At 43.3% G+C, this 24,141-nt stretch overlaps 2 protein-coding genes across 5 annotated transcripts in view; both read right to left on the reverse strand.

Moving 5' to 3' along the window:
- Window positions 1-4,053: 4,053 nt before the first annotated feature.
- nocta (nocturnin a) lies at window positions 4,054-13,724 on the reverse strand. Of its 2 annotated transcripts, none has more exons than XM_061686503.1 (3): window positions 13,391-13,724; window positions 7,922-8,191; window positions 4,054-6,077 (listed from the first exon to the last, which is right to left on the reverse strand). In XM_061686503.1, the coding sequence occupies exons 1-3, from the start codon at window positions 13,581-13,583 to the stop codon at window positions 5,227-5,229; spliced, it is 1,314 nt and encodes a 437-aa protein (XP_061542487.1). In that variant the 5' UTR covers window positions 13,584-13,724; the 3' UTR covers window positions 4,054-5,226. The 2 variants fall into 2 exon arrangements, with proteins under 2 accessions (XP_061542487.1, XP_061542488.1); XM_061686504.1 differs by having other exon boundaries at window positions 7,922-8,220; window positions 13,391-13,450.
- A 6,756-nt stretch (window positions 13,725-20,480) lies between these two features.
- The window catches only part of LOC133408166 (ETS-related transcription factor Elf-2-like), a 33,993-nt gene continuing 30,332 nt past the window's right edge, over window positions 20,481-24,141 (reverse strand). The window contains exon 8 of one of the 3 annotated variants that reach the window (XM_061686686.1): window positions 20,481-22,141. In XM_061686686.1, coding sequence (XP_061542670.1) covers window positions 21,628-22,141 — 514 coding nt within the window. In that variant the 3' untranslated portion in view covers window positions 20,481-21,627. The remainder of the gene's footprint in view (window positions 22,142-24,141) is intronic. The other 2 variants (XM_061686684.1, XM_061686685.1) reach the window with 2 other exon arrangements.

The following is a 24,141-nucleotide window of genomic DNA, read 5'->3' on the forward strand; positions in this document are numbered from 1 at the left end:
AGAGAAATGGAGTCAGGGTTATTTTGAAAGAAGAGTTGGCTAAGAATGTCTTGGAAGTGAAAAGAGTATCAGATCGAGTGATGAGGCTGAAACTTGAAATTGCGGGTGTTATGTACAATGTGATTAGTGGCTATGACCCGCAGGTAGGATGTGGCCTAGAGGTGAAAGAGAAACTCTGGAAGGAGCTAGACGAAGTAGTTCTGAGCATCCCAGACAGAGAGAGAGTCGTGATTGATGCTGGTGAAGGAAACAGGAGTGATGAAGAAGTGATGGGTGAGTTCGGCATCCAAGAAAGGAACTTGGAGGGACAGATGGTGGTAGACTTTGCAAAATTGATGGAAATCGCTGTAGTGAACATTTTTTTCCAGAAGAGGCACGAACATAGGGTGTCCTAAAAGAGCGGAGGTAGAAGCACGGGGGTGGATTACATCTTGTGCAGATGATGTCATCTGAAGGAGGTTACCAACTGTAAAGTGGTGGTAGGGGAGAGTGTGGCTAGACAGAATAGGATGGTGGTGTGTAAGATGACTCTGGTGGTGGGGAGGACAATTAGGAAGACAAAGGCAGAGAAGAGAACCATGTGGTGGAAGCTGAGACAGGACGAGTGTTGTGCAGCTTTTCGGGAAGAGGTGAGACAGGCCCTCGGTGGACGGGAGGAGCTTCCAGAAGACTGGAACAATGTGATCAGAGAGGCAGACGAGTACTTGGTGTATCTTCTGGCAGGAAAGGAGAGAAGGAGACTTGGTGGTGGAACCTCACAGTACAGGAAATCATACAAGGAAAAAGGTTAGCTAAGAAGAAGTGGGACACTGAGAGGACCGAGGAGAGGCGAAAGGAATACATTGAGATGCGACACAGGGCGAAGGTAGAGGTGGCAAAGGCCAAACGAGGCATATGATGACATGTATGGCAGGTTGGACACTAAAGAAGGACAAAAGGATCTAAATAGGTTGGCCAGACAGCGGGATAGAGATGGGAAGGATGTGCAGCAGGTTTGGGTTATTAAAGATAGAGATGGAAATATGTTGACTGGTGCCAGTAGTGTGCGAGATAGATGGAAAGAATACTTTGAGGAGTTGATGAATGAGGAAGATGAGAGAGAAGGGAGAGTAGAAGAGGCAAGTGTGGTGGACCAGGAAGTGGCAATGATTAGTAAGGGGAAAGTTAGAAAGGCAATAAATAGGATGAAAAATGGAAAGGCAGTTGGTCCTGATGACATTCTTGTGGAGGTATGGAAGTATCTAGGAGAGGTGGCTGTGGAGTTTTTGACCAGCTTGTTCAATAGAATTCTAGTGCGTGAGAAGATGCCTGAGGAATGGAGGAAAACTGTGCTGGTGCCCATTTTTAAGAACAAAGGTGATGTGCAGAGCTGTGGGAACGAGAGAGGAATAAAGTGGATGAGCCATACAATGAAGTTATGGGAAAGAGTAGTGGAGGCTAGACTCAGGACAGGAGTATTTGCGAGCAACAGTGTGGTTTCATGCCTAGAAAGAGTACCACAGATGCATTATTTGCTTTGAGGATGTTGATGGAAAAGTACAGAGAAGGTCAGAAGGAGCTACATTGTGTCTTTGTAGATCTAGAGAAAGCCTATGACAGAGTACCCAGAGAGGAACTGTGGCACTGCATGCGGACGTCTGGAGTGGCAGAGAAGTATGTTAGAATAATACAGGACATGTACGATGGCAGCAGAACAGCGGCGAGGTGTTCTGTAGGTGTGACAGAAGAATTTAAGGTGGACGTGGGACTGCATCAGGGATCGGCCCTGAGCCCCTTCCTTTTTGCAGTGGTGATGGATAGGCTGACAGATGAGGTTAGACTGGAATCCCCGTGGACCATTTGCAGATGACATTGTGATCTGCAGTGAAAGCAGGGAGCAGCTGGAGGAACAGTTAGAAAGATGGAGGCATGCACTGGAAAGAAGAGGAATGAAGATTAGCCGAAGTAAAACAGAATATATTTGCATGAATGAGAGGGGTGGTGGGGGAAGAGTGAGGCTACAGGGAGAAGAGATAGCAAGGGTGGAGGACTTTAAATACTTGGGGTCAACCGTCCAGAGCAATGGGGAGTGTGGTCAGGGAGTGAAGAAACGGGTCCAAGCCGGTTGGAACGGGTGGAGGAAGGTGTCAGGTGTGTTATGTGACAGAAGAGTCTCTGCTCAGATGAAGGGCAAAGTTTATAAAACAGTGGTGAGGCCAGCCATGATGGACGGATTAGAGACAGTGGCTTTGAAGAGACAGCAGGAAGCAGAGCCGGAGGTGGCGGAAATGAAGATGTTGAGGTTCGCTCTCGGAGTGACCAGGTTGGATACAATTAGAAATGAGCTCATCAGAAGGACACTCGAGGTTCGATGTTTTGGAGACAAAGTTAGAGAGAGCAGACTTGGATGGTTTGGACACGTCCAGAGGAGAAATAGTGAGTATATTGGTAGAAGGATGATGAGGATGGAGCTGCCAGGCAAGAGAGCGAGAGGTTGATGGATGTCGTGAGGGAAGACATGATGGCAGTTGGTGTTCGAGAGGAGGATGTAGGAGATAGGCTTACATGGAAAAGGATGACGCGCTGTGGCGACCCCGAACGGGACAAGCAGAGAAGAAAGTTGCCACCTACAAAACAAGTGATAGGACCACAGTGAAATATCCATCCATCCATCCATCCTCTACCGCTTATCCGAGGTCGGGTCGCGGGGGCAGTAGCTTTCGCAGGGACGCCCAGACTTCCCTATCGCACCAAGCTGTGCGTGGAGGCAAGTCCGACTTTATCCAGTCGGAACTTCTCGACCTCACACACCAGCTCGGGCTCCTTCCCTGCCAGAGAGGTGACATTCCACGTCCCGAGAACCAGCTTCTGTAGCCGGGGATCGGATCGCCAAGGTCCCCGCCTTCGGCCACCGCCCAGCTCAGAATGCACCCGACCCCTGTGGCCCCTCTCACAGGTGGTGAGCCCATGGGAAGGGGGACCACGTTACCCCCCGACCGGGCCCCATGGGTGCAGGGCCGGCCACCGGGCGCTCTCCTTCGTGCCTGGCTCCAGAGGGGGGGCCCCATTGACCCGCGTCCAGGCAAGGGAAACCTGAGTCCAGGCAAGGGAAACCTGAGTCCATAATTTGTCTTCGTCATAAGGGGTCTTTGAGCCGTGCTTTGTCTGGTCCCTCACCTCAGACCTGTTTGCCACGGGTGACCCTGCCAGGGGTCACCCATGTATTTATTTATATATATATAATATATATATATATATATATATATAAATATATTGGGGGGAACTTTCACAATTGGTGGCCGACTAAATACTTTTTTTCCCCACTGTATTTTTCAAAATCCCTCCAAAATTTAGATGATACAGGGCATTTACAGAACAAGTGTGTAATTGTCTCTGACTCAATCCCACAACAAGTACATTTATAATCGAAATGAGTGAATTTGGAAATTGTGCTTTTGCAGGGGTAAATGTGTAGTAGCCCACTGTATTTTAAATTTAAGTTCTCAACTATGTTTTATGCCAATTTAATATATATATATATATATATATATATAAAATAGTTTACTAAGGGCGGCACGGTTAACGACTGGTTCGGACATCTGCCTCGCAGTTCTGAGGACAGAGGTTCAAATCCGCCTTGCCTTTGTGAGTTTGCATGTTCTCCCCGTGCCTGTGTGGGTATTCTCCAGGTACTCCGGTTTCCTCCCATATCCCAAAAACACGCGTAGTGGGTTGATTGAAAGATGCTAAATTGCCCCAAGGTGTGAATGGTTGTTTGTTTATATGTGCCCTGCGATTGGCTGGCGATCAATTCGGGGTGTTTCTCTTGCCCGAAGATAGCTGGGATAGGCTCCAGCACGCCCGCCACCCTAGTGAGGATAAACCGTACAGAAAATGGATGGATAGTATGTATGTATATGTATATATATATAATATATATATATATATACTTTTCCTAAGTGACATCATCACACGACAGCATTGTGATGCCTGACGATGTCAGTTATTTGCAGAAGCTTTTGAATTAATGAAAGAGGGTTACGTTCGACGACGCAATAAAAATAAACAAATAAGTCCTTGCCCAATGTTTTAATAACTACAAATTCCAGTCTGAAACAGGATGTACATCATTAATGACAACCACATTTTTGGGCAACCTTCTTGTCTCTCCTGAAAGCAAAACTGAAACAAAGACACAATGGGCATAATAAGTTAAGTGTATTAGTGAATGATACAACACAAAGAGAAAAGTAAAAAATAACTATTGCTTGTATGTTAATAAGGAATAGGTGCAAAGTTTTTCTGATATTTAGCAAGTTTAAGTCAACAAAGATCATGCATTTAGCACTTCAATGCGATTTATTAACGTTATTCTGGAAAGGTCACACAATTAATGGATGAATACAAAAAATAAATAAGATTTAAGATTGAGGTTGTGAGCATATTGGAAACAATAACTCCAGTTGCTTTCACAAGCCCTTAACCACCATACTGTCATTTCAAAAATGTTCATTGAGAATGACATTTTGGAGTCTTAATCCACGTCATATTAACCACTAACATTTCATTTAACTTTAAGACCTGACAAAATTTCACTTCCACAAAATAACTTCATTATAAATTGAAATTGTATTTGAATCGACAATGGCAGTGATAGATGCCTACTTTGGCTACCGTTTGTGTGTTTCTGCTCAAATCCTGTTTTCAAGGTGCAGCCCTAAGCAATTCTTCACAACAACGAGAACCAAAGCAGCAGATTCACTTTCTCAAGTTCAGTGATGTCCAACTTTTATGGAGCTAAGGCACATATTTTACAATTGAAAAATCTCACAAAAAGTGGATACATCACTGTATGTACTTCCTGCCACCGAATAGAAGAGCATTTATTTGTTCTGTCTGTCACTGTGACTCACTGGCATAAATAGATGAACGAAGATACATTATTTCTTGTAAATAGTTTTTTTTTTTCTTTGAGCAATTCTGTAAAGTTTTATAATTTCCCACGGCACACTGGTTGAGAATCACTACTCCAGCTTCAAGATTTGGTCTGTTGTCTCTTCAGTAACGAAGTGTCTTTTGATAATTGTGTGCTTGGATTTCTTTTTTCTTTATTTTTACCCAACCGCTGCAGATTGTAAGATGCCTAACTGACTTTTCATTGTTCATGTGACAGTGACAAATTTCTGTTGCGTTATATGATCGTTCTCCTCTCAATATTTCCGGTGTTTCTGTGATTTTAAGCCTATGTTAAAGTGCCTCCCTGAAGCTGATGTCACAAAGCAGTGATAAATGGTCTGAGGGGTAGTGAAAAGAGGGCAGGCGGTCTGGACCTATCTGCTCTTCAGTAGGAATGTCTAGCAGACAGTCCACACTCAAAACATTACGCGTATACCAGATATAATCAAGCGTACTGCAGCTCTCTCCGTTCGAGCGGATCTTCCAGGTGGTGTACGGTGGCTCTGTCTGTCCGTCAGTGCTCAACAGCTTGTAAGCGGAGTCCAAGCCAAGAGGGGAGGATCTGAAGCGACGGTAAACATCCTCTGAAGGCTCTGCATTAAAATCTCCACACACCACCAGAGGATTAGTCCCTCCCGACTGCACTCGGCTGCCTCTGGTCTTGGAAGTTATGCTTTGTAGGCTCTGTAGCAGGTCAGCACCTTGTGCACTCCTCAGCCTCTCCCAGCCACTTCGGGCTTTCAGATGTGTGACAGCCACACAAAGTTGTTGGCCTGTTAAGCGGCAGTTCAGTATCTGCACAATGGCTACCTGGTTGGTGGGTAACATCATTGCTGACAGCCGCAAATTAATTGTAGTCTGTAGCGAGAAGCGTGAGCGGCGGTAGAACAATGCGCAACCATCGGGACCATTGTTTTGCTCTACATCAAGACAAGGAGACCAGGGTTTTGCCAAGAAGCTACCATGGTAACCAAGGCTGGCCATTATTGGCTGGAAAGTGTCATAGTAATGGTCAACTTCCTGAAGACAAACAATGTCAGGACGGTAGGTAAGGATCTCCTCCAGGATCAAGTACTTCCTTTCCTTCCAGTTGAGGGCCTCAAGAGGACACCGAATAAATCCATCCTTCCCTTCACCAAGTGCTGTAAAGCAAAGAAAAAGGTAGCGTCACAACCTCCCTTTAGTTTGCCTTGAGAGCGCACTCAAACTGAACCATGTGTCCCGTACCAAACCGAATTCGGGTTACAATTAGTGAGGCACCGAAATAAAATAAATATTGGCTGAAACGGAAAATGAGGAAACCAAGGCCGAAAACTGAAACACAGAAACAAGTGATGATGTTGATTAGGGCTGAACACAATTTTAGGAAAAATAATTACAATTTTATTCTGGGAGCAATTTTGATTCTATTCACGATTTGCTTTAAATCAAGCAATATTCACTATGTACAGCAACATTTATAAACACCGCATCAATGAAAACAAAAGCTATTCCTCTCATAATGCAAGGACACTAAAAAGTCTGTGTGAGGCAGTCCTTTTTCTAGGTTTTTAAATTGGTTCATTAAAGCAATAACTACCACATCAATTTGAGTGCTCTCTGTCATACATTTATAAATATGTCATTATCTGTAATTGTGCATTCAAAAGGCTCCTTTTAACAAAAAAAAATATGAAAACTTGCACTCGTGTACATGTTCATTGTACATAAATGCAAGATTGTATGTAAATAAAGAGTTTTTCCGATTTTTGTCACAGATATGACCTAAAAAACGCATTTTTCCTTGATGTCGTGAAATAAATTTAACCAAAAAAAAAAAAAAAAGTCCGTCAGCAATGCTAAATTGCTAAAAAACAAAACGTAATCTAAATGTTTTGAAACCTATCGTTGTTTTGAAACCCATCTCAAAACACAGCACTCTATAGTACAAAATAGTGCAAATGAATACAAATAACATTGCTGACATTATAAATACTATAATACTATCTAATATACGAATATAGTTCTGATGTTATAAGCTCCTGGTCATAGCTGACGTACCCAGTCACTAATTCATTTCCAATTTTTAGGTGCATGTGTTCTTACTGTGTAGCTTTTTGCGGTTCTATCATTTTCTCTCTCGACACATTAATTTACATGCCAATTTGCACTTCATAGTTGGTTGCTCGTCACTGTAAAATGGTTCCATTCAAAGTTGTGTTAAAAGTGCACTGTTCACTTAAGCACTTATTGTGGCGTTTCGCTACTTAACTCATTCACTGCCAGCGTTCCCAATTAACATGGATATTTGACTTCTTAAGCCGTCAATGGCAGTGAATGTTATCTTAGCAATTAGCATGGCAACTCTTGTTGCTCGGTGTGTCTCACGATGAGCTTACCCTTTAGTGTGTGTGTGTCAGAAGAGTAACTTATTTACCGCCATGGAGGCAATGATTCGTTACTTCGAGGACCACGGGAGGATAGTGTTTAGCTGAGCCAGCTAGCGCGGACTCAAAGCAAGTTATCTTATCGTGTAGCGTTCCGGCCAGTTTACAGCCAGGAAAGGAGGAAGGTTGGATGAATGTTCAATGTGGACGTTTCGCCCCCCTCCGCCCCCGAGCCCCCAATGTTCGACAGAACCACACGGTGGCCACGGTTTTTGCTTCCGTCCTCATAAAATCCATTTTTGTCCATTTTGTTTCGGTGACCAATGTCTTTTGGCTGAAAACCAAAAATGCACTTTTGGGCCATTTTCGGGTCAAAATTGTTGGTGGCTGAATATTCGCCGCATCCCTAGTTATAACCTTATTGTTGCCAAGCACACACACTCTCAAACCAAGCTGGGGCCAGGGCAGTGTATGGTACATGAGGTTCTCAATAGTCAAACAAGACAGACTTTAGGATCAAGCATGAGAATAGCGCAGATTTCCTGACGCGAGCGTGCCCCAATAGTGAAATTCAACGTAAATTCACAAATATCGGTAGAATTTATTCCATAAATGCCTACCTTGTGCGAGTATGTTCCACTGTATTACTCGTACGGAGGGCCCGAGCTTGTGGCGGCAAGGTAGCGCCTCCTTAGGATATATCAGATCTCTGTGGGGCCTGGCCGGACGCCTCCTCAGGGCCTCCTTACTCTCTCTGAGCAGCTGGTCTGGGTCAAGCTCAATCACATCTTTCTGGTCCAGATTCTCATCCGTTTGGTCTAAGGGGATGCTGTTCAGTGTCTGGGCCAACGCACTGAACAGCCTGCTGCTGTTGTTGCCCATTGGACAAACTAAAGGGTACAATAAAAGACGAGACATCCTGTGAAACAAAGTGTGACATGGAAAAAAAATACAATTTGTTTATAACTGTTCTTCCAGCATTCAATAAATGGCTGTAAAGTGCATCAGCGACTGTGGCTCTCTATCCCCTCACGTAAGGACATTACATTAAATATGTATATGTATCTAAAATTTCATGTTAACATTAGTATATTTTGACATTTTATGAGCGGTTTTATGGTGGTATTTTACAGTTTTCACCCTGTCCCTAGCACAGGGTTTGAATATGTGAACCTCTATCGTTCTACTCCAAAAAAAAAATGCTAAAACGGTGTTAACTTTTACCATAAATTCCTTCAAATATAATCTAATTTGTAATAATTTATTTCTCATCATATATAAAAAACATTTCAAATTCTGTCTTGTATTTTTACTAAAACATGCCTGTCCCTTAAAGTTGCTGTCATTACAGCCACATTGGCCATTTTCCGATCCATCAAGTTTATTCAAAATCTGATTCTTTAATTCCCTGTGTCATTTTGTCTTGTCACTCAAGCACATGCTCGGCAGAGAGAAGTCGGACATTTTGATTACTGGAAGAGTACGTTTTTTCCTCATTTGTACTCTGAAGTCACAATATTTTTATTGCATGTCATTACCAAACGACTTGTAGTGTTAATATGTTGAAAGATTTTCCTGTAAAAACTTGATCATCTTATAAAATGCTGTACAGGACTAGCGAGTTCAAAGAAAGATTTAAGATAACTCTACCAGCATAGCACAGTTAGCTAAAAACTTTGAAATGTCATTACCATCACAAGATTAATACATTTTTCATCAATATGCCATTGTGGCGGTAATGACATTTCTCGAGGGGATCTGACAAAAATACCAAATAAAAAAAACAATCTTAAATCAATCGATATGGACATGAACAGATGACAGAAAAGGACACCAGAAACAAAATTGTAGACCTGCACCAGGCCGGGAAGACGGAAACTGCAATAGGTAAGCAGCTTGGTGTGAAGAAATCAACTGTGGGAGCAATTATTAGAAAACGGAAGACATACAAGACCACTGATAATCTCTCTCGATCTGGGGCTCCACGCAAGATCTCACCCCGTGGGGTCAAAACGACCCACAAGAACGGTGAGCAAAAATCCCAGAACCACACAGGGGGACGTAGTGAACTACTTGCAGAGAACTGGGACCAAAGTAACAAAGGCTACCGCGTGTAACACACTACGCCACCAGGGACTCAAATCCTGCAGTGCCAGATGCATCGTTGTGACATTGTGTAAGATAAAGAGCAATAAAATAGAGTCACATTGGTGTATCCTCTATACCTGTTAAACTATTCGAGCAATAAACAGCTTTCTTGTCTGTACGAAACCAACTGTCCTCTAACCTCCTGATATTTTTTTCACAACAAGCTAATACAATACCCTCTTACTATATATAGCACATTAGTGTACAACTAATGATCAGTAAAGGCCTTGATTTATATTTCGATTAACTGGGTCAATCCTGCATGTTAGAATCCCGGGAGTACATGAAAGGAAACCAAGGCTGCTTGAAGAGCTCTCAAGAAAGATATAGGAGCTTCCATGTAGTAAACAGCTCCAAAAGTATATGTTAAAGCATTACTTACAACGTGGGAATCAACCAAGGATCAGCACCGTGACAGCATTCCCCAATTACATGGAATTTACAGGATAGATTTTGTTTGTTTTCACATATCCAACTATTCTAATGTGCATGACTATGTACAATCACGAATGACTTGGAACACTTTTGAAAGAGTGAAAATTTGCATTTGAGCACTGTAGGTATTCCAACCCCAATTCCAATGAAGTTGGGACATTGTGTTAAACATAAATAAAAGCACAATACAATGATTTGCAAATCATGGTCAACCTATACTTAATTGAATACACTACAAAGACAAGATATGTCATGTTCAAACTGATAAACTTGATTGTTTCTAGCAAATAATTATTAACTGAGAATTTCTATGGCTGCAACACGTTCCAAAAAAGCTGGGACAGGGTCGTGTTTACCACTGTGTTCAATAAACGTTTGGGAACTGAGGACACCAATTGTTGAAGCTTTGTAGGTGCAATTCTTTCCCATTCTTGCTCGAGGTACAGCTTCAGCCGTTCAACAGTCCGGGGTCTCCGTTGTCGTATTTTACGCTTCATAATGCGCCACACATTTTCAATGGGCGACAGGTCTGGACCTGGACTCTTTTACGACAAAGCCACGCTGTTGTAACACATGCAGAACGTGGTTTGGCATTTTCTTGCTGAAATGAGCAGGGGCGTCCATGAAAAAGACGTCGCTTGGATGGCAGCATATGTTTCTCCGAAACCTTTCTGTACCTTTCAGCATTAATGGTGCCTTCACAGGTGTGTAAGTTTACCCATGCCATCACAGATGATGGCTTTTGAACTTTGCGTCCATAAAAAATTAATAAATAAATAAAATAAATAATAATAATAATAATAATAATGGTGATAACAGTCCGGATGCTTTCTTTCCTCTTTGGCCCGGAGGACACGATATCCACAATTTCCAAAAACAATTTGAAATGTGGACTCGTCGGACCACAGAACACTTTTCCACTTTGCATCAGTCCAATGCAGAAGAGCTCGGGCACAGAGAAGCCGGCGGCGTTTCTGGGTGTTGTTGATCAATTACTTTTGCTTTGCTTAGTAGAATTTTTAAGTTGCACTTACGGATGTCGCGCCGAACTGTATTTACTGACGTCGGTTTTCTGAAGTGTTCCTGAGCCCATGTGTTGATATCCTTTACACATCGGTGTCGGTTTTTGATGCAGTTCCGCCCGAGGGATCGAAGGTCACGGGCATTCAATGTTGGTTTTCGGCCTTGCCGCTTACCTGCAGTGATTTCTCCAGATTCTCTGAACCTTTTGATGATGATATGGACCGTAGATGATGAAATCCCTCAATTCCTTGCAATTGTACGTCGAGGAACATTGTCCTTAAACTGTTCGACTATTTTCTCACGCACTTGTTCACAAAGAGGTGAAGCTCGCCCCATCTTTGCTTGTGAGTGACTGAGCAATTCTTTTCTACCCAATCATGGCCCCCACCTGTTCCCAATTCGCCTGTTCACCTGTGGGATATTCCAAACAGGTGTTTGATGAGCATTCCTCAACTTTCTCCGTCTTTTTGGCCAGCTGTCCCAGCTTTTTGGGAACGAACGTGTTACAGCCATAAAATTCTAAGTTAATGAATATTTGCTAAAAACAAAGTTTATCAGTTTGAACATTAAATATCTTGTCTTTGTAGTGTATTCAATTAAATAGAGGTTGTACATGATTTGCAAATCATTGTATTCTGTTTTTATTTATGTTCAACACAATGTCCCAACTTCATTGGAATTGGGGTTGTAGTTAAAAAAGTCATCCTCCATGAATTTGAATCATATTAAATGTATACTTGACAACTGGCATAAACACTTATCCATCCATCCATTTACTATCCTATCAGTGCTGAAGACAAAAAGGGGAACCCAACGCCAAAATTATTTAGCATTCACAATTAATAATAACAAATTTATAAAAACTAGTATGTAGTTAACATGTATTTTTTTCTGTTAACATAATCAACACAGTCAATAATAAAACTATTACCAAAGGTTGTTTGTAGTGGATATAAATAGTCATCAGACCCCACTTTAATAGTTAAACAACATTTGGATGGAGGTGGCATGGGCAAGGCGGGAGCATACAGACACTTTCCAAAACATTTTAATAACAAGGAAAAGTTTATTTATTTCCATAATTCCATTAAAAAAGTTAAACTTTCAGGCGGCACGGTGGACGACTGGTTAGAGCGTCAGCCTCACAGTTCCGAGGACCCGGGTTCAAGCCCCGGCCCCGCCTGTGTGGAGTTTGCATGTTGTCCCCGTGCCAGCGTGGGTTTTCTCCGGGCACTCCGGTTTCCTCCCGCATCCCAAAAACATGCATGAATTGGAGACTCTAAATTGCCCGGAGGTGTGACTGTGAGTGTGAATGGTTGTTTGTGCCCTGTGATTGGCTGGCAACCAGTTTAGGGTGTACCCCGCCTCCTGCCCAATGATAGCTGGGATAGGCTAGTGAGGAGAAGCGGCTCAGAAAATGGATGGATGGAAGTTAAACTTTCATAGATTATAGATTCCGGGCCCACAATTTAATCAATTTCAAGTATTTGTTTATTTTTACGGCGGATGACTGGTTAGAGCATCTGCCTCACAGTTCTGAGGACCGGGGTTCAATCCCCGTCGCCGCCTGTGTGGAGTTTGCGTGTTCTCCCCGCGCCTGCGTGGCTTTTCTCCGGGCACTCCGGTTTGCTCCCACATCCCAAAAACATGCGTGGTAGGTTAATTGACAACTCTAAATTGCCCGTAGGTGTGAATGTGAGCGCGAACGGTTGTTTGTTTGTATGTATGTGCCCTGCGATTGGCTGGCAACCGGTTCAGGGCGTACCCCGCCTCCTGCCCGATGACAGCTGGGATGGGCTCCAGCACGCCCGCGACCCGCGTGAGGAGAAGCGGTACGGAAAATGGATGGGAGATTTTGTGCGTTTCATGAGCTGGAAGCCCAAATTATGTAAAAATAAAACAAATACTTGAAATTGTTTACATTGTGGGCCCTGAATCTATAATCTATTCAAGTTTAACTCTTTGAATTAAATGATGGACGTAAATCAACTTTTCTGTGATAGTCTAATGTTTTGGAAAGGGTCTGTATGTATGTACAATTTTCCCAAGTACTCAAATAAATGCCCGTCAGATTTGGAAACACATTGGGTCCGAAATATTTTTTTCAAAATATTAATGAAGGAAAAAAAAAAAAAGGGCTGCAGCCAAAAGGGCCCTTTTGATTGAGGGCAATGTGGCAGTGCTTGAGCACCGCCGCGTAGCTTGGTATGAATGTGCCTGCCCCGCTTCTCTCCTCGGCCCGGAACTGAGATTGGAAACGCAGAACCTCCGAACTGTGAGGATAGTATCCTCGATGTTTTGAGGTTTCTCAGTGCTTCGCCAGCATTCAGGAAAAGGTAGGCGAGACAAACGCAAATCCTGACAGCCAACGTCAGAATGTGAGCAATGGCCACCTTTCAAAGTCCGACTTGCACCGCACGTGTATTTCTCAAAATGCCACGTCGGTGGGAAACGTCGCCGGCACCGGACGAAACATACTGTACCTGACGCGTCGTGACCCGTCGTGGACGCTCCAACTGACTGGAGCTGTCGACCGACCGTCTGCCCTCCGGGGTAATGGCACCTCGATGGTAGAACAGCAGAAGCCGGTGAAAATGCTCTCCCGGTCGCGCTTCCCTCCAGCTTCGAAATACACGCTTGGCTCAGAAGAGCTGAGCAGCGGCGAGCTGGATTCATTATTCACTTTACTTTCACGATTGACGGTACGACAGTTCGGCAGTGACCCTCGAATAACTTACCAACTCCAATTCAAATGAGTCAAGCGTGATTCCCCGAATTCGCGGTTGACTCATAGTTAGGCCAGTCAGACAAACACCCGGTACATGTGACGTCATATTCCGTTGAACGGAGGGCACTGGTAAACGAGGTGTCACAATGAAATCGCAAGTCCAACTAACCTTTTAGAGATGACAGCCAAATTCGGCTAAAGTGACAAATGTAGGCAAAAAGACGTACTAATGTTTTCTAAACGTTCATTTATATTGTGCGTGTTCGCAATTTCTGTTTCATATAACGTTCGCGACTACCCATGGTCCCCTCCATAGAATGTTGGCTTCGGCCACATTGACGTAAGGCTGGGAGGCGGGACTTTCCGTACAGCGAGCCCGTCACACGTCAGCGCCGCCACCATATTGGATGTGGCAAAATGGAGCTTTCGATGAGCATCGCAGAGATAAACATACAGTAATCTGTGGTGAGTGAAGATACCTCATTCGTTTGTTGTTTCAAGATGCGTCAACCTTTTAACACTCAAAACCACATCTCATCGGATTAAATGACTTTTGATTTGGCCATTATACATCATCCGAGGTATCTACTCCGATTGTGAACTTTTCTCCAACTGCGAAGGTTTCTTCAAGACAAATGGTTGAGAAAGCAGTGGTAAACGGCTATCACAGTGGAGGGGATTCTGCTACTCAGTCTACATTGCCATAACTATTGACATTTGGATATTCATCATCGCAGCAAGTGTTAGATTCAGAATTTAAAATCAATATATAAGATGGATAAAACATTTGTTTTGATAAATCTCCCTTATTTCCAATCAATCTCATTAACATTTCACGGTGAAATGAATATTTTAACACGAAGCCATTGACAAACCTGTGCAATTGCTGTCACATTTATTTCAATATTTAATGTGGTGACAGCTGCCTCAATATTTCTGAACTTAACGTTTCAAGATGTCAACATCACATCAGGTTCAGGTTGTGAAAACGTGGCACACCTGACACCTTCCTCCACCCGTGCCGACCTGCTTGGACCCGTTTCTTCGCTTCCTGACCGCACTCCCCATTGCTCTGGACGGTTGACCCCGAGTATTTCAAGTCCTCCACCCTTGCTACCTCTTCCCCCACCACCCCTCTCATTCATTGAAGTAAAACTTAACTTGAAACAATTGAAAAAAAGGGGTTGAAAAAGAAGGTGATGAATCTTATTTTTTAAAGATTTTGAGTTTTTGCAGTGTATGTCCATCTATCTATTCAATAGATGGACATACACTTCTTTTTTAAATGTTTTTCAGGTAACCGAGGGGGGGAAAAAAGCATTATTGCATGATAATGAGTTTGTCTTCCTTTTTTGTGTAGTTATACGATATATACTACATTTGCAACAGTGTTGTCTGTAACTCAAATCAAAAGGTGACCTTATAAACAACTTATTTCTTCTTGAATGAAGCTGGAGACTGGCCAAAATGTTTGAAATATTCCTTTCCTCAGAGATAAAATACTCGTCGTCATACTGTTACAAAAGGCAACAAAACAGACTTTTATAAGGTATTGAAGAAATGGCTATAATAATTATAAAAATAATCTGAGTGGCGAGGCTAGCCCTCTCTCTTTTTATTTTTGAAGTCGATACCAGGTTTGCACACTTCTCAAGGGGAACTTTTGAACCGCTCCTCTTTGCAGATCCTCTCCAAATTCTGAAGGTTTCGAGGCTGTACCTTGGCAACGCGAAGCGTCAGCTCCCTCCACAGATTTTCTGTGGGATTTAGGTCTACATTTTCGGGTTTATTTTGATAGATTATTCTAGTCCTAATTCATGAATACAAGATTATTATTTATTTTATTTCGGTTTTATTTGAGGGTTTAGGTCTGGCCGGGCCACTCCATGAAAATGTGCTTCTCTTTCAGCCACTCTTTCATTTCCTCGGCTGGGTGCTTTGGGTCGTCATGCTGCATGCATGCAGCATGCATTTCTGTCCTGAGAGATTGCTGCTTGTCTTTGGTTTGACCTGCCCTCTTTGGAGAGAAACACCCCCGAAGCATAATGCTTCCACCTCTATGGTGTTCCTGGGGTCGAAGTCTGAATTTCATCAGCGAGTCAGATCGATTCCAAACAACTCGATTTTGGTCTTATCTGACCACATCGTCATTCTCTGAATCGTTCTGGTGTTCGTTGGCAAACTCCAGACGGGCCTGTACACGTGCCTTCTTGAGCAAGGAGACAGAGGCGCTGCAGGATTTTAATTCATTACGGCATAGTGTGCTACCGATGTTTTCCTCGGTGACGTGTCCCAGCTGCCTTGAGATCATGAACACGCTCCTCTCGCATGTAATTCTGAGCTAATACCTAACCTTTCTCATGATTATTGATACCCCACCACAAGATAAAATCTTGCAAGAAGCCCCGGACAGAGGGAGATTTTATGTTGAATCCATTTTCTAAATATTGAATCAACCAACAGTTGTCTCCTCACCCAGCCTCGTGCCAATGGTCTCGTAGCCCATTCCAGCCTTGTGGAGGTCTACAATCTTTTCCGTGATGTCCTTAGAAAGTTCTTTGGTCTTGCCCTTGATGGAGGTTGGTGTCTGATTGATTCTGTGGACATGTGTCTTTATACAAGTAACAAGTTTAGTTCTGTTTTCTTCTCAATGTGCCCCTCCGAGGTGTTCTAGGTCACCCAAAGATTGCCTTAGTTTTAATAGGAGCGACAGCATTCATGACATTGGAGATTTTCCAGGTGAAATGATCCGAAAGTTCATCAACTGTCTCAGCGTTCACGGTTTGTGGCACAGCCACGGTCTCCAGAAACTTCGTGACGGTACTCTCATTTATGTACCGTTTCTGTAATTCAGAGAATACACAAAAATGGTCAGAAGTTAGCCCTATCCTGAATGTCCAACCATCCCTCCGTTTTCTGAGCCGCTTCTCCTCACTGGCGTCGCGGGCGTGCCGGAGCCTATCCCAGCTGTCATCGGGCAGGAGGCGGGGTACACCCTCAACTGGTTGCCAGCCAATCGCAGATCCTTAATGTCAACGGTAGCATGTCAACATCCTTAGCGACGAGCAGTTCGAAGCTGTGACCTTGAGTGTGGGTTGGGCTCTTAATATGTTGAGTCAGGTCAAATGTGTCCAGTATAGCAGAGAGGTCTTTAGATTTCTTTTCCATGTTATTGTCAATATGAATGTTAGTCTCCCGCTGCGACAAAATAGTTGTAGTCAGTACAAATAACTGACAGCAACTCTGAAAAACCCTCCGTACATTTTCTATTGTATCTTGGAGGCCTGTAAATTATTAAAACAATAACCTTTGGGTCACCTTTCACTCAAAAACAGATATTCAAAAGAGCTAAAATCAACCCAGTATAGTTTCTTTACACTGAAATAATGACTTAAAAATAATAGCAATGCCACCGGCTTTTTTCCCTATTCGACACTTGTTCATAAAATACAAATTTGCTGGTGTTGCCTCATTTAAAATGGTATTACAGTTACTTTCTGTTAACCACATTTCATTTCGTCACAAAAAGTCCAGATCATACGTTGTAAGGATGTCATTAATCAACATTGATGTATTACCCAGTGACCTGATATTGAAAAGAGCTAGTCTCACAGAGATAACTGGAGACAATGGTTTGATAGATTCACATTTTATCCTCACGAAGTTTGTAGTTCTACTTTTTTTGTGCCATATTTCTTTGACCAACTTTCTGTCCCTTGTAATTACAGGGATGAAAAATGCCTGATCTCCGCAGGGGTCCGACTTATTCTGGAAAAGACCCCGCACATCGTCAGATTCGCAGGTAGGATTCTTCATGGGTGGAGGAGGGGGCCCTCCGCATCTTAGTGGATGCTGGTTCCAGGAGATGGGGGGGGGGGGGGGGGGGAGGAAGATCTTGGCGTGGTGTGCGTCGGATTCCTATATTGACAATAGTCTTCATCCTGTCCGTCACACCTAACAGAGAATTTCGGCTAGCCGAGTGTGAGTTTTGGGTTGGGCTTTGCTCCACTTCATTTTTCACTATTACCGATTTAAAAGACTCATCCCAAATACATCCTTTCAGGAAAATGTTAAGTACAGTATTTTTCTGTTTTATTGCCCATTTCTGAATTTTAAATGAGTTCATTCTGTGTTGTGACATAATCCCTAACATCGCTCTGTCACTTAATACAGTTAACATTAACATCCATAGACTAATTAATTAGCCACCCCGTAGCTGGGGAGTCGATTGGCACGTTTCCAAATTAACACGTTCACTGCCATTGACGGCTTTAAAAGTCAAATATCCATGTTAACTGAGAAGGCTGGCACGGAATGAGAATATAAAATGAACTCGCAGATCAACTCTTGTCGCCGATGTTATGGGTGCTTCGCGGTTCTGCTGGGACCACAACCAGGGCCGCGACCCGGAGCACATCAATGCGAAAATACAAAAGACCACTGCAACAAATACGACGCGGGCTGATCTATGAGCAAAAATGTTGCTTAAACGTAAGAGTCACAATAGAGGATGTCCGCTCCAGAGGTAGGTAGAGGAGCCAAATATTGTACTCTTAGTAAGAGTAGTTATTTGACAAGTAAGTACACAATAATTACAAGTACTGAGTAAATATTGAGTATCTTCTGAATTTTTTTTTAACAACAATTAAAAGACAATGTGAATGTGCCAATTCTGCTGTTGCAGTGTGTGTGTCAAAACATCTGCAGTTTACTGCGCGGTGTTTTCTAAAGTTATAGGTGAGCTGAAATATCCACATTTGGGCAGACAGTGCCAGACAAATACTACAATAAATGAAAGCTGTTGTTTTTGCTCGTCTAAATGTAAACAAGAGTAACGCGCCGTTGTCTTCACGGTAATGACCTTGCCAACATGGCCGCCACGAAGGCACGAAAATCAGATGGGCTGGTTTATGTAGTGTTAATCCCTATGCCTGGGAAGCCCAAGAGAAACGTGTGAGGTCATGTGACTTTGTGTCATTTGATTGGTGAACTAAACTTAAATGTCACTAGCGCTTAAACTGGATCGGCGCAAACAGCGCCCGATGCAGAAGTCGAAGTCTTGTGCACGAAATAGTTGATAAACAACAATTGATAAATAAACGACATTTAGATCAATGGAGTAAAAGTGTTTTTTCTGGTCTCGTCAACTCCTGTGACAGGCGGAACCTCAGGCCAACGCGCTCCCATATTAGTCCGTCGCGGAGTAATATTCACAATTACATCTGTGTGTGGATGGTGGATGTGTGGAATGGATCTAGCTGCCAGCGTTCAAGGAGTACGAAACGGCCGATGGCGACGGCGACCCCCCCCCCCCCCCCGGAAAGATTCATCGGACCTATACGATTCAAGTAAATTGCCTATTTTGAGTTAAAAACGGCGAATTTCGCCGAAAGGCGACTGATTTGCATGTATGATTTTAGGACAGCCCCCAGAGGCGGCGGAACCAGGGACTCACTTCGGGCCCACCACCCTCCCCCCGATGTGCCCTTTTGCTCCTTTTATCACGTGTTCTCTCCTAATTTATTGCACTGGGTGGTTTGGTGGTCTGAGCAAATGTTGCTCATCAGTAGCACAATTACATGTATCAGCCCATCATAATGTGTATTTAATTTTTGGACATGGTTGTCCTCTTTGTTGGAAGAGCCCCGAGCAATGCACCCCTCCAACGCCACAAGCTTTTCCGCCGCCTCTGACGGCCACACCTCGGGAGAGTAGCAACATTGCTGAACATTCATTGATAGACAATCTGTATTACTGTGGACTGATGGACATCAAGGTTTACGGAGATGCACTTTATTGCCAAAAGTATTCGCTCACTTGCCTTGACTCCCATATGATTTTAAGTGATGTCCCATTCTAAATCCATACGGTTTAATATGACGTTGATCTACCCTTTCCCGCTCACCTGGGTTGAGGCCAGAAGTGTGCAGGCCAGTCAAGTTCATTCATACCAAATTCTCTCATCCACGTCTTTACAGACCTTGAATTGTGCACTGGTGCACATACATTTTGGAACAGCAAGGGGTAATCCCCAAACTGTTTGACTGTCCACAATCTCGTGGTATGGTGAAGCATTCAGAGTTCCTTTCACTGGAGCTCAGGGGTAATATTTTGGACATTTCAAACTTTGTGGGAACAGTTTGGAGATGTCCACTTCCGGTTCCAACATGAACGTGCATCAATCAGTGCACAAATCAAGGTTCATAAAGACACGGATGGGAGTTTGATGTGGATGAACTTGTCTGGTCTGCACAATACTGACAACCCTGTAGAACACTTTTGGATGAATTAGAGCCAAGACTGAGAGCCAGGTTTTTCTTCTGCAACATCAGCGTGTCACCTCACAAATGCACTTTTGGAAGAAAGGACAAAAATTCCCATGAACACACTCCTAAACCTTGTGGAAAGCATTTCCAGAAGAGTTTAAACTGTTATAATTGCAGAGGCTGGACCAGTGTCATATTAAACCCTACGGATTAAGAATGGGGCGGCACGGTGGCCGACTGGTGAGCACACAGTTCTGAGGACGCGGGTTCAACTCCGGCCTGGCCTGTGTGGAGTTTGCATGCAGTCCCTGTGTCTGCGTGGGTTTTCTCCGGGTACTGTGGTTTTCCTCCACATTCCCAAAACATTCATGGTAGGTTAATTGAAGACTCTAAATTGCCCGCGGGTGTGAGTGCGAGTGCGGATGGTTGGTTGTCTGTGTGCGCCCTGCAAGTGGCTGGCGACCGGTCCAGGATATACCCCGCCCCTCGCCCAGAGTCAGCTGGGGTAGGCTTCACCGTGCCCGCGACCCGAGTCAAGATAAGCGGCACAGAAAATGGATGGATGGTATTCAGAGAGCTCTTTAGTGTGAGACACGGTTCCTCGGGCAAGGAGTTGCAATGCAATACAGCTTCATACGTCGTCGAGCATGTATGGATGTGTATCTTTGATGTCTTTATGTTTATGTTTGTTTTTGTGACAGTGGCCTCTTGAAAAGCAATTTTAGCCCCCTGTATGTTCCCTATATATTGAGGACTGACAATAAACATTCCATGTGAATAACTGACATTATAGACGGAGCACAGCGCATTTTAACAGCACCGGCAAACGTGTGGGTGTTCCCCACAGGTGCCAGGTCCCTGCAGCCGTACACCTTTGCTGTTCTATCGTTATTCTTCAATTCAGCTAAATAGATTTTCTTGAAATGTATGTGTATGTTGTGTATTCTCCAAAAATGTCTTTAGTCCTCAAGGAGCAATGTCTACCAAGGACTTTGTCCTTTTCCATGTCTGTCATGAATCAACATTTGAACAATGCTAAATTATGAACCATCTCCATCCATTTTCTGGATTTGCACCAAACCTAACAGCTGCCTTCTTGTTCTGGCATCATGCCACCCCAACCCACCAACAGAACCTCTTCCCTCACATTTTGCGACTGTCACAGACAGAATGAAAGACAAACCTTTTGTCTTCTTTTGATAGCACATTTTTAGTAAAACTGATGGTACAAGAAATAATAGTATATTATTCTTCATATGTGGAGCAAACATCTAACTTAATTTGGATATAGACATCTTTTGACTCCCTTTTAAAATTGCTGTAAAAAAGAGAAAAACAAATGCAGCTTTCAACAGTGCAAGGGAAGGACAGAGAAGTCTTCAGACAAGAACAAAGATGACATCAACTGAACAAACTCAACAGAAGAGAAGAAAACATATCTACTGCGTATCAAAATGCTCTGTACATTTAATTTCCATTCATAAAGTCTTTGCTGAGAGTTTATATACTGTGCGATTGCAAATGGGAGTTTTTTTCATTTACGATCTAAGGCTGCTCATCTTCTTTGAGCTTAATTGCGCATTCCTTTTCTGAGGGGTGAGAGCAGCCCGTGCCAGTCAAAGAGGAGTGCTCTGTTGTGGGGACGGGTTAGATGGAACTTGCCTTCCTCTGCAGCATTTACAGTCTGTCGTTGCCCACAACCCCATCCCAGCGTAGGTTTGACTTCTCAGGAGGCTGGGCTTTCTTCTGGCGCTGCTGGTTGACTTGAGAGGCACAGGACCTCTGATTGTTCTGCCTCTGGCTGACTGCCGGAGGGCTTCTTTAGTATGGTGGGACTTTGGACACGTTGCACAGAGAGCTGTGGTTTGGCTAGGATGAGCTGTGGCACAGGCGTGCCTGCTGCTAGAGGGACGGTCGGGGTTGTCGCTGACTTTGTGACAGCGTGAGCTATATGTGTCGTGACAGGTTTGGCCTGTACGAGCTGGGTCACCTGGGCCGACGGATTTGCCTGCATGAGCGTGGCAAGCTGGTTGGCTGGGATAGTGATGATTGTTATTTTCTCACCTGTTTTCGAACCAGACGGCAGCATCGTGGGCAGCGTCTGGATGACCAATTTTGGGGGTGCACTAGTGCTAGCTACCGGAACTGGGGCTCCTGCAGTAGTGGTTAGGATTGAGGAAGAGTTTAATGTCACTTGACCAAGAGCGTTAGTCATTACCACAGGCATGGCATGAATGGGTCTGTTGGGAGAAGGGAAAAACAAGAATCATGAAAATAGTTCGCCAACACACAGACAACTGAATGTCTGGTCTTTGCCGATAAGCAGAACGATTGAGCACTATTCGATGACTTCGAGACAGCAACAAAGAGACTGAGATGGTGAAAGTGAAAGTCTTCACCTTCATATGGGTCATTTTCATATAGTTTGATCAACAAAGGTAAAGGCATGAATGTCCTTTTAAAGAAAATCAATGATCAATCCAGAGGTCACCGTTTTTCAGGAAAACAAATGTGTAATGCGCAAAATGTCATTAACCGTTAGTTGTCCGAAATGAAGTTGCATCATTTACAACTTTTTCTGAAGATGCTAATGACATTTTTGGATATACAGTGGTGTCTTGAGATACGCGTTTTATACGTTCGGTGAAAATCTCTCTTATCTCAAAACACTCATATCGCAAAACATATTTCCTCAATAAAATGAATGGAAATGCAATTTATCTGTTCCAGTCAACCCCCCCCCCCCCCCCTCAAAAAAAAAAAACAACTTTTTTTTTTTTTAAAAAGACAACTACCAGTATATTGTAAAATGTCATAAAAACACGATAGAAGAGAATGTAAAAGATATTAACTGATTTTATGAAGTGTCTCTCTCTCTTTCACACGAACACACACGCTGAGGATTCATTTGCGTGCCTGTATCTTTAAACGTGCAGTCTTGCTCTCTCTCTCTTCCCATTCTTGCTTGACCTCCTGCTCCTGGAGCGGGAAGGCGGTTGTATGGCGCTGTTGTTGTTTTCCTTTTCAAGTGAACGCCAACCGGTGGTGACAATGTAGAGCTTGAAGCCTCTTTTTTGAAGAATATTGACTAATTATATCAGCCAAAGTGCTGCTTGTTGTTGTCGCGTGTATTGGTTAGGATACAAATGTAATTCATTTGGAAAAAGATACGAAGGAAGGTAAACGCCTGCGTTCACTTCCGGGTTAGTCCGATTTACGCTTTAATGTTAAAATCAAACTAATTTGTCTCGGAAAGGGGCACCACGCCACTTTTTATATGTATGAAAAAGTTAGGAGAAAGCGACGACAAACCTTATATCAGTCTCATAACTAAAGGTTGCTACATTTTATGAAATACGAGTTCTAGATGACAGACGCAAAACACCAAAAACATAACCAAGAGTGGAATTCGATTGAATATTTGATGACATCTACAAGGGATCTAGGGAAACACAGAAAGGGGTCTAACTAAATAAAGAAAGTAACAATAATAATGGTAAAAAGAAGAAAAAGAGGCATACGAAAAGGGAAATAGGACATTGTGAGCTGTTGGGCTAAAAATGTGAGGCTTTAATGCGACCAGTCTGGACGAGAGAGAGAGAGATTTTGTGTGAAGCTTGTGATTTCCCCGAAATTATTAAGCACTAATATTGCACATCCTGGCGACAATTGCAGTTTCTACTCCCAAACGGTATCGGCCGATATTTAGCATTTAATGCTCATCGGCTTTAATGTCATAATTCGCCGATCCGATCAATGACTACGCAAAGGACATTAACTCCGCGTCGCCGCGTACACAGTATATTTGAATCTAAAAGCGCGTTTATTTTTAGCCATGTCGCGTGTCTTTTGACGTCGTACTGTAAATATCTGACGGCCAAGGAAGTTATTTATAAAAAAAAAAAAAAAAAAAAAAAACTCAGCGGTGTGGGACAGGCAACACGTAATGCCCGGATCAAACTGCAAGACAAATTTGCTCTTTCACGATTGCACTGTCAGACTATTGCAATAAAATCTTGGTAATCAGATACCACAGCATCCCGTTTTTTTACGATCATTGGGCTTTATCTTGTCAACGCAAATGCGACCGGACACACTCATTACCGTGGCGATGACAACAAGAGTGGAGCGCGCCGACGGTATTTTGAGGACAAAATGGGGAAAAACGTGTGTTGGTGGTGACCGGTGCTCAGGACAGGAGACGATGTTCGTTTAAGGCTTGCTTGAGGCATGTTCACGT

Source organism: Phycodurus eques, chromosome 9 (genome assembly GCF_024500275.1).
Source record: "Phycodurus eques isolate BA_2022a chromosome 9, UOR_Pequ_1.1, whole genome shotgun sequence".
Classification (NCBI taxonomy): Eukaryota; Metazoa; Chordata; class Actinopteri; order Syngnathiformes; family Syngnathidae; genus Phycodurus; species Phycodurus eques.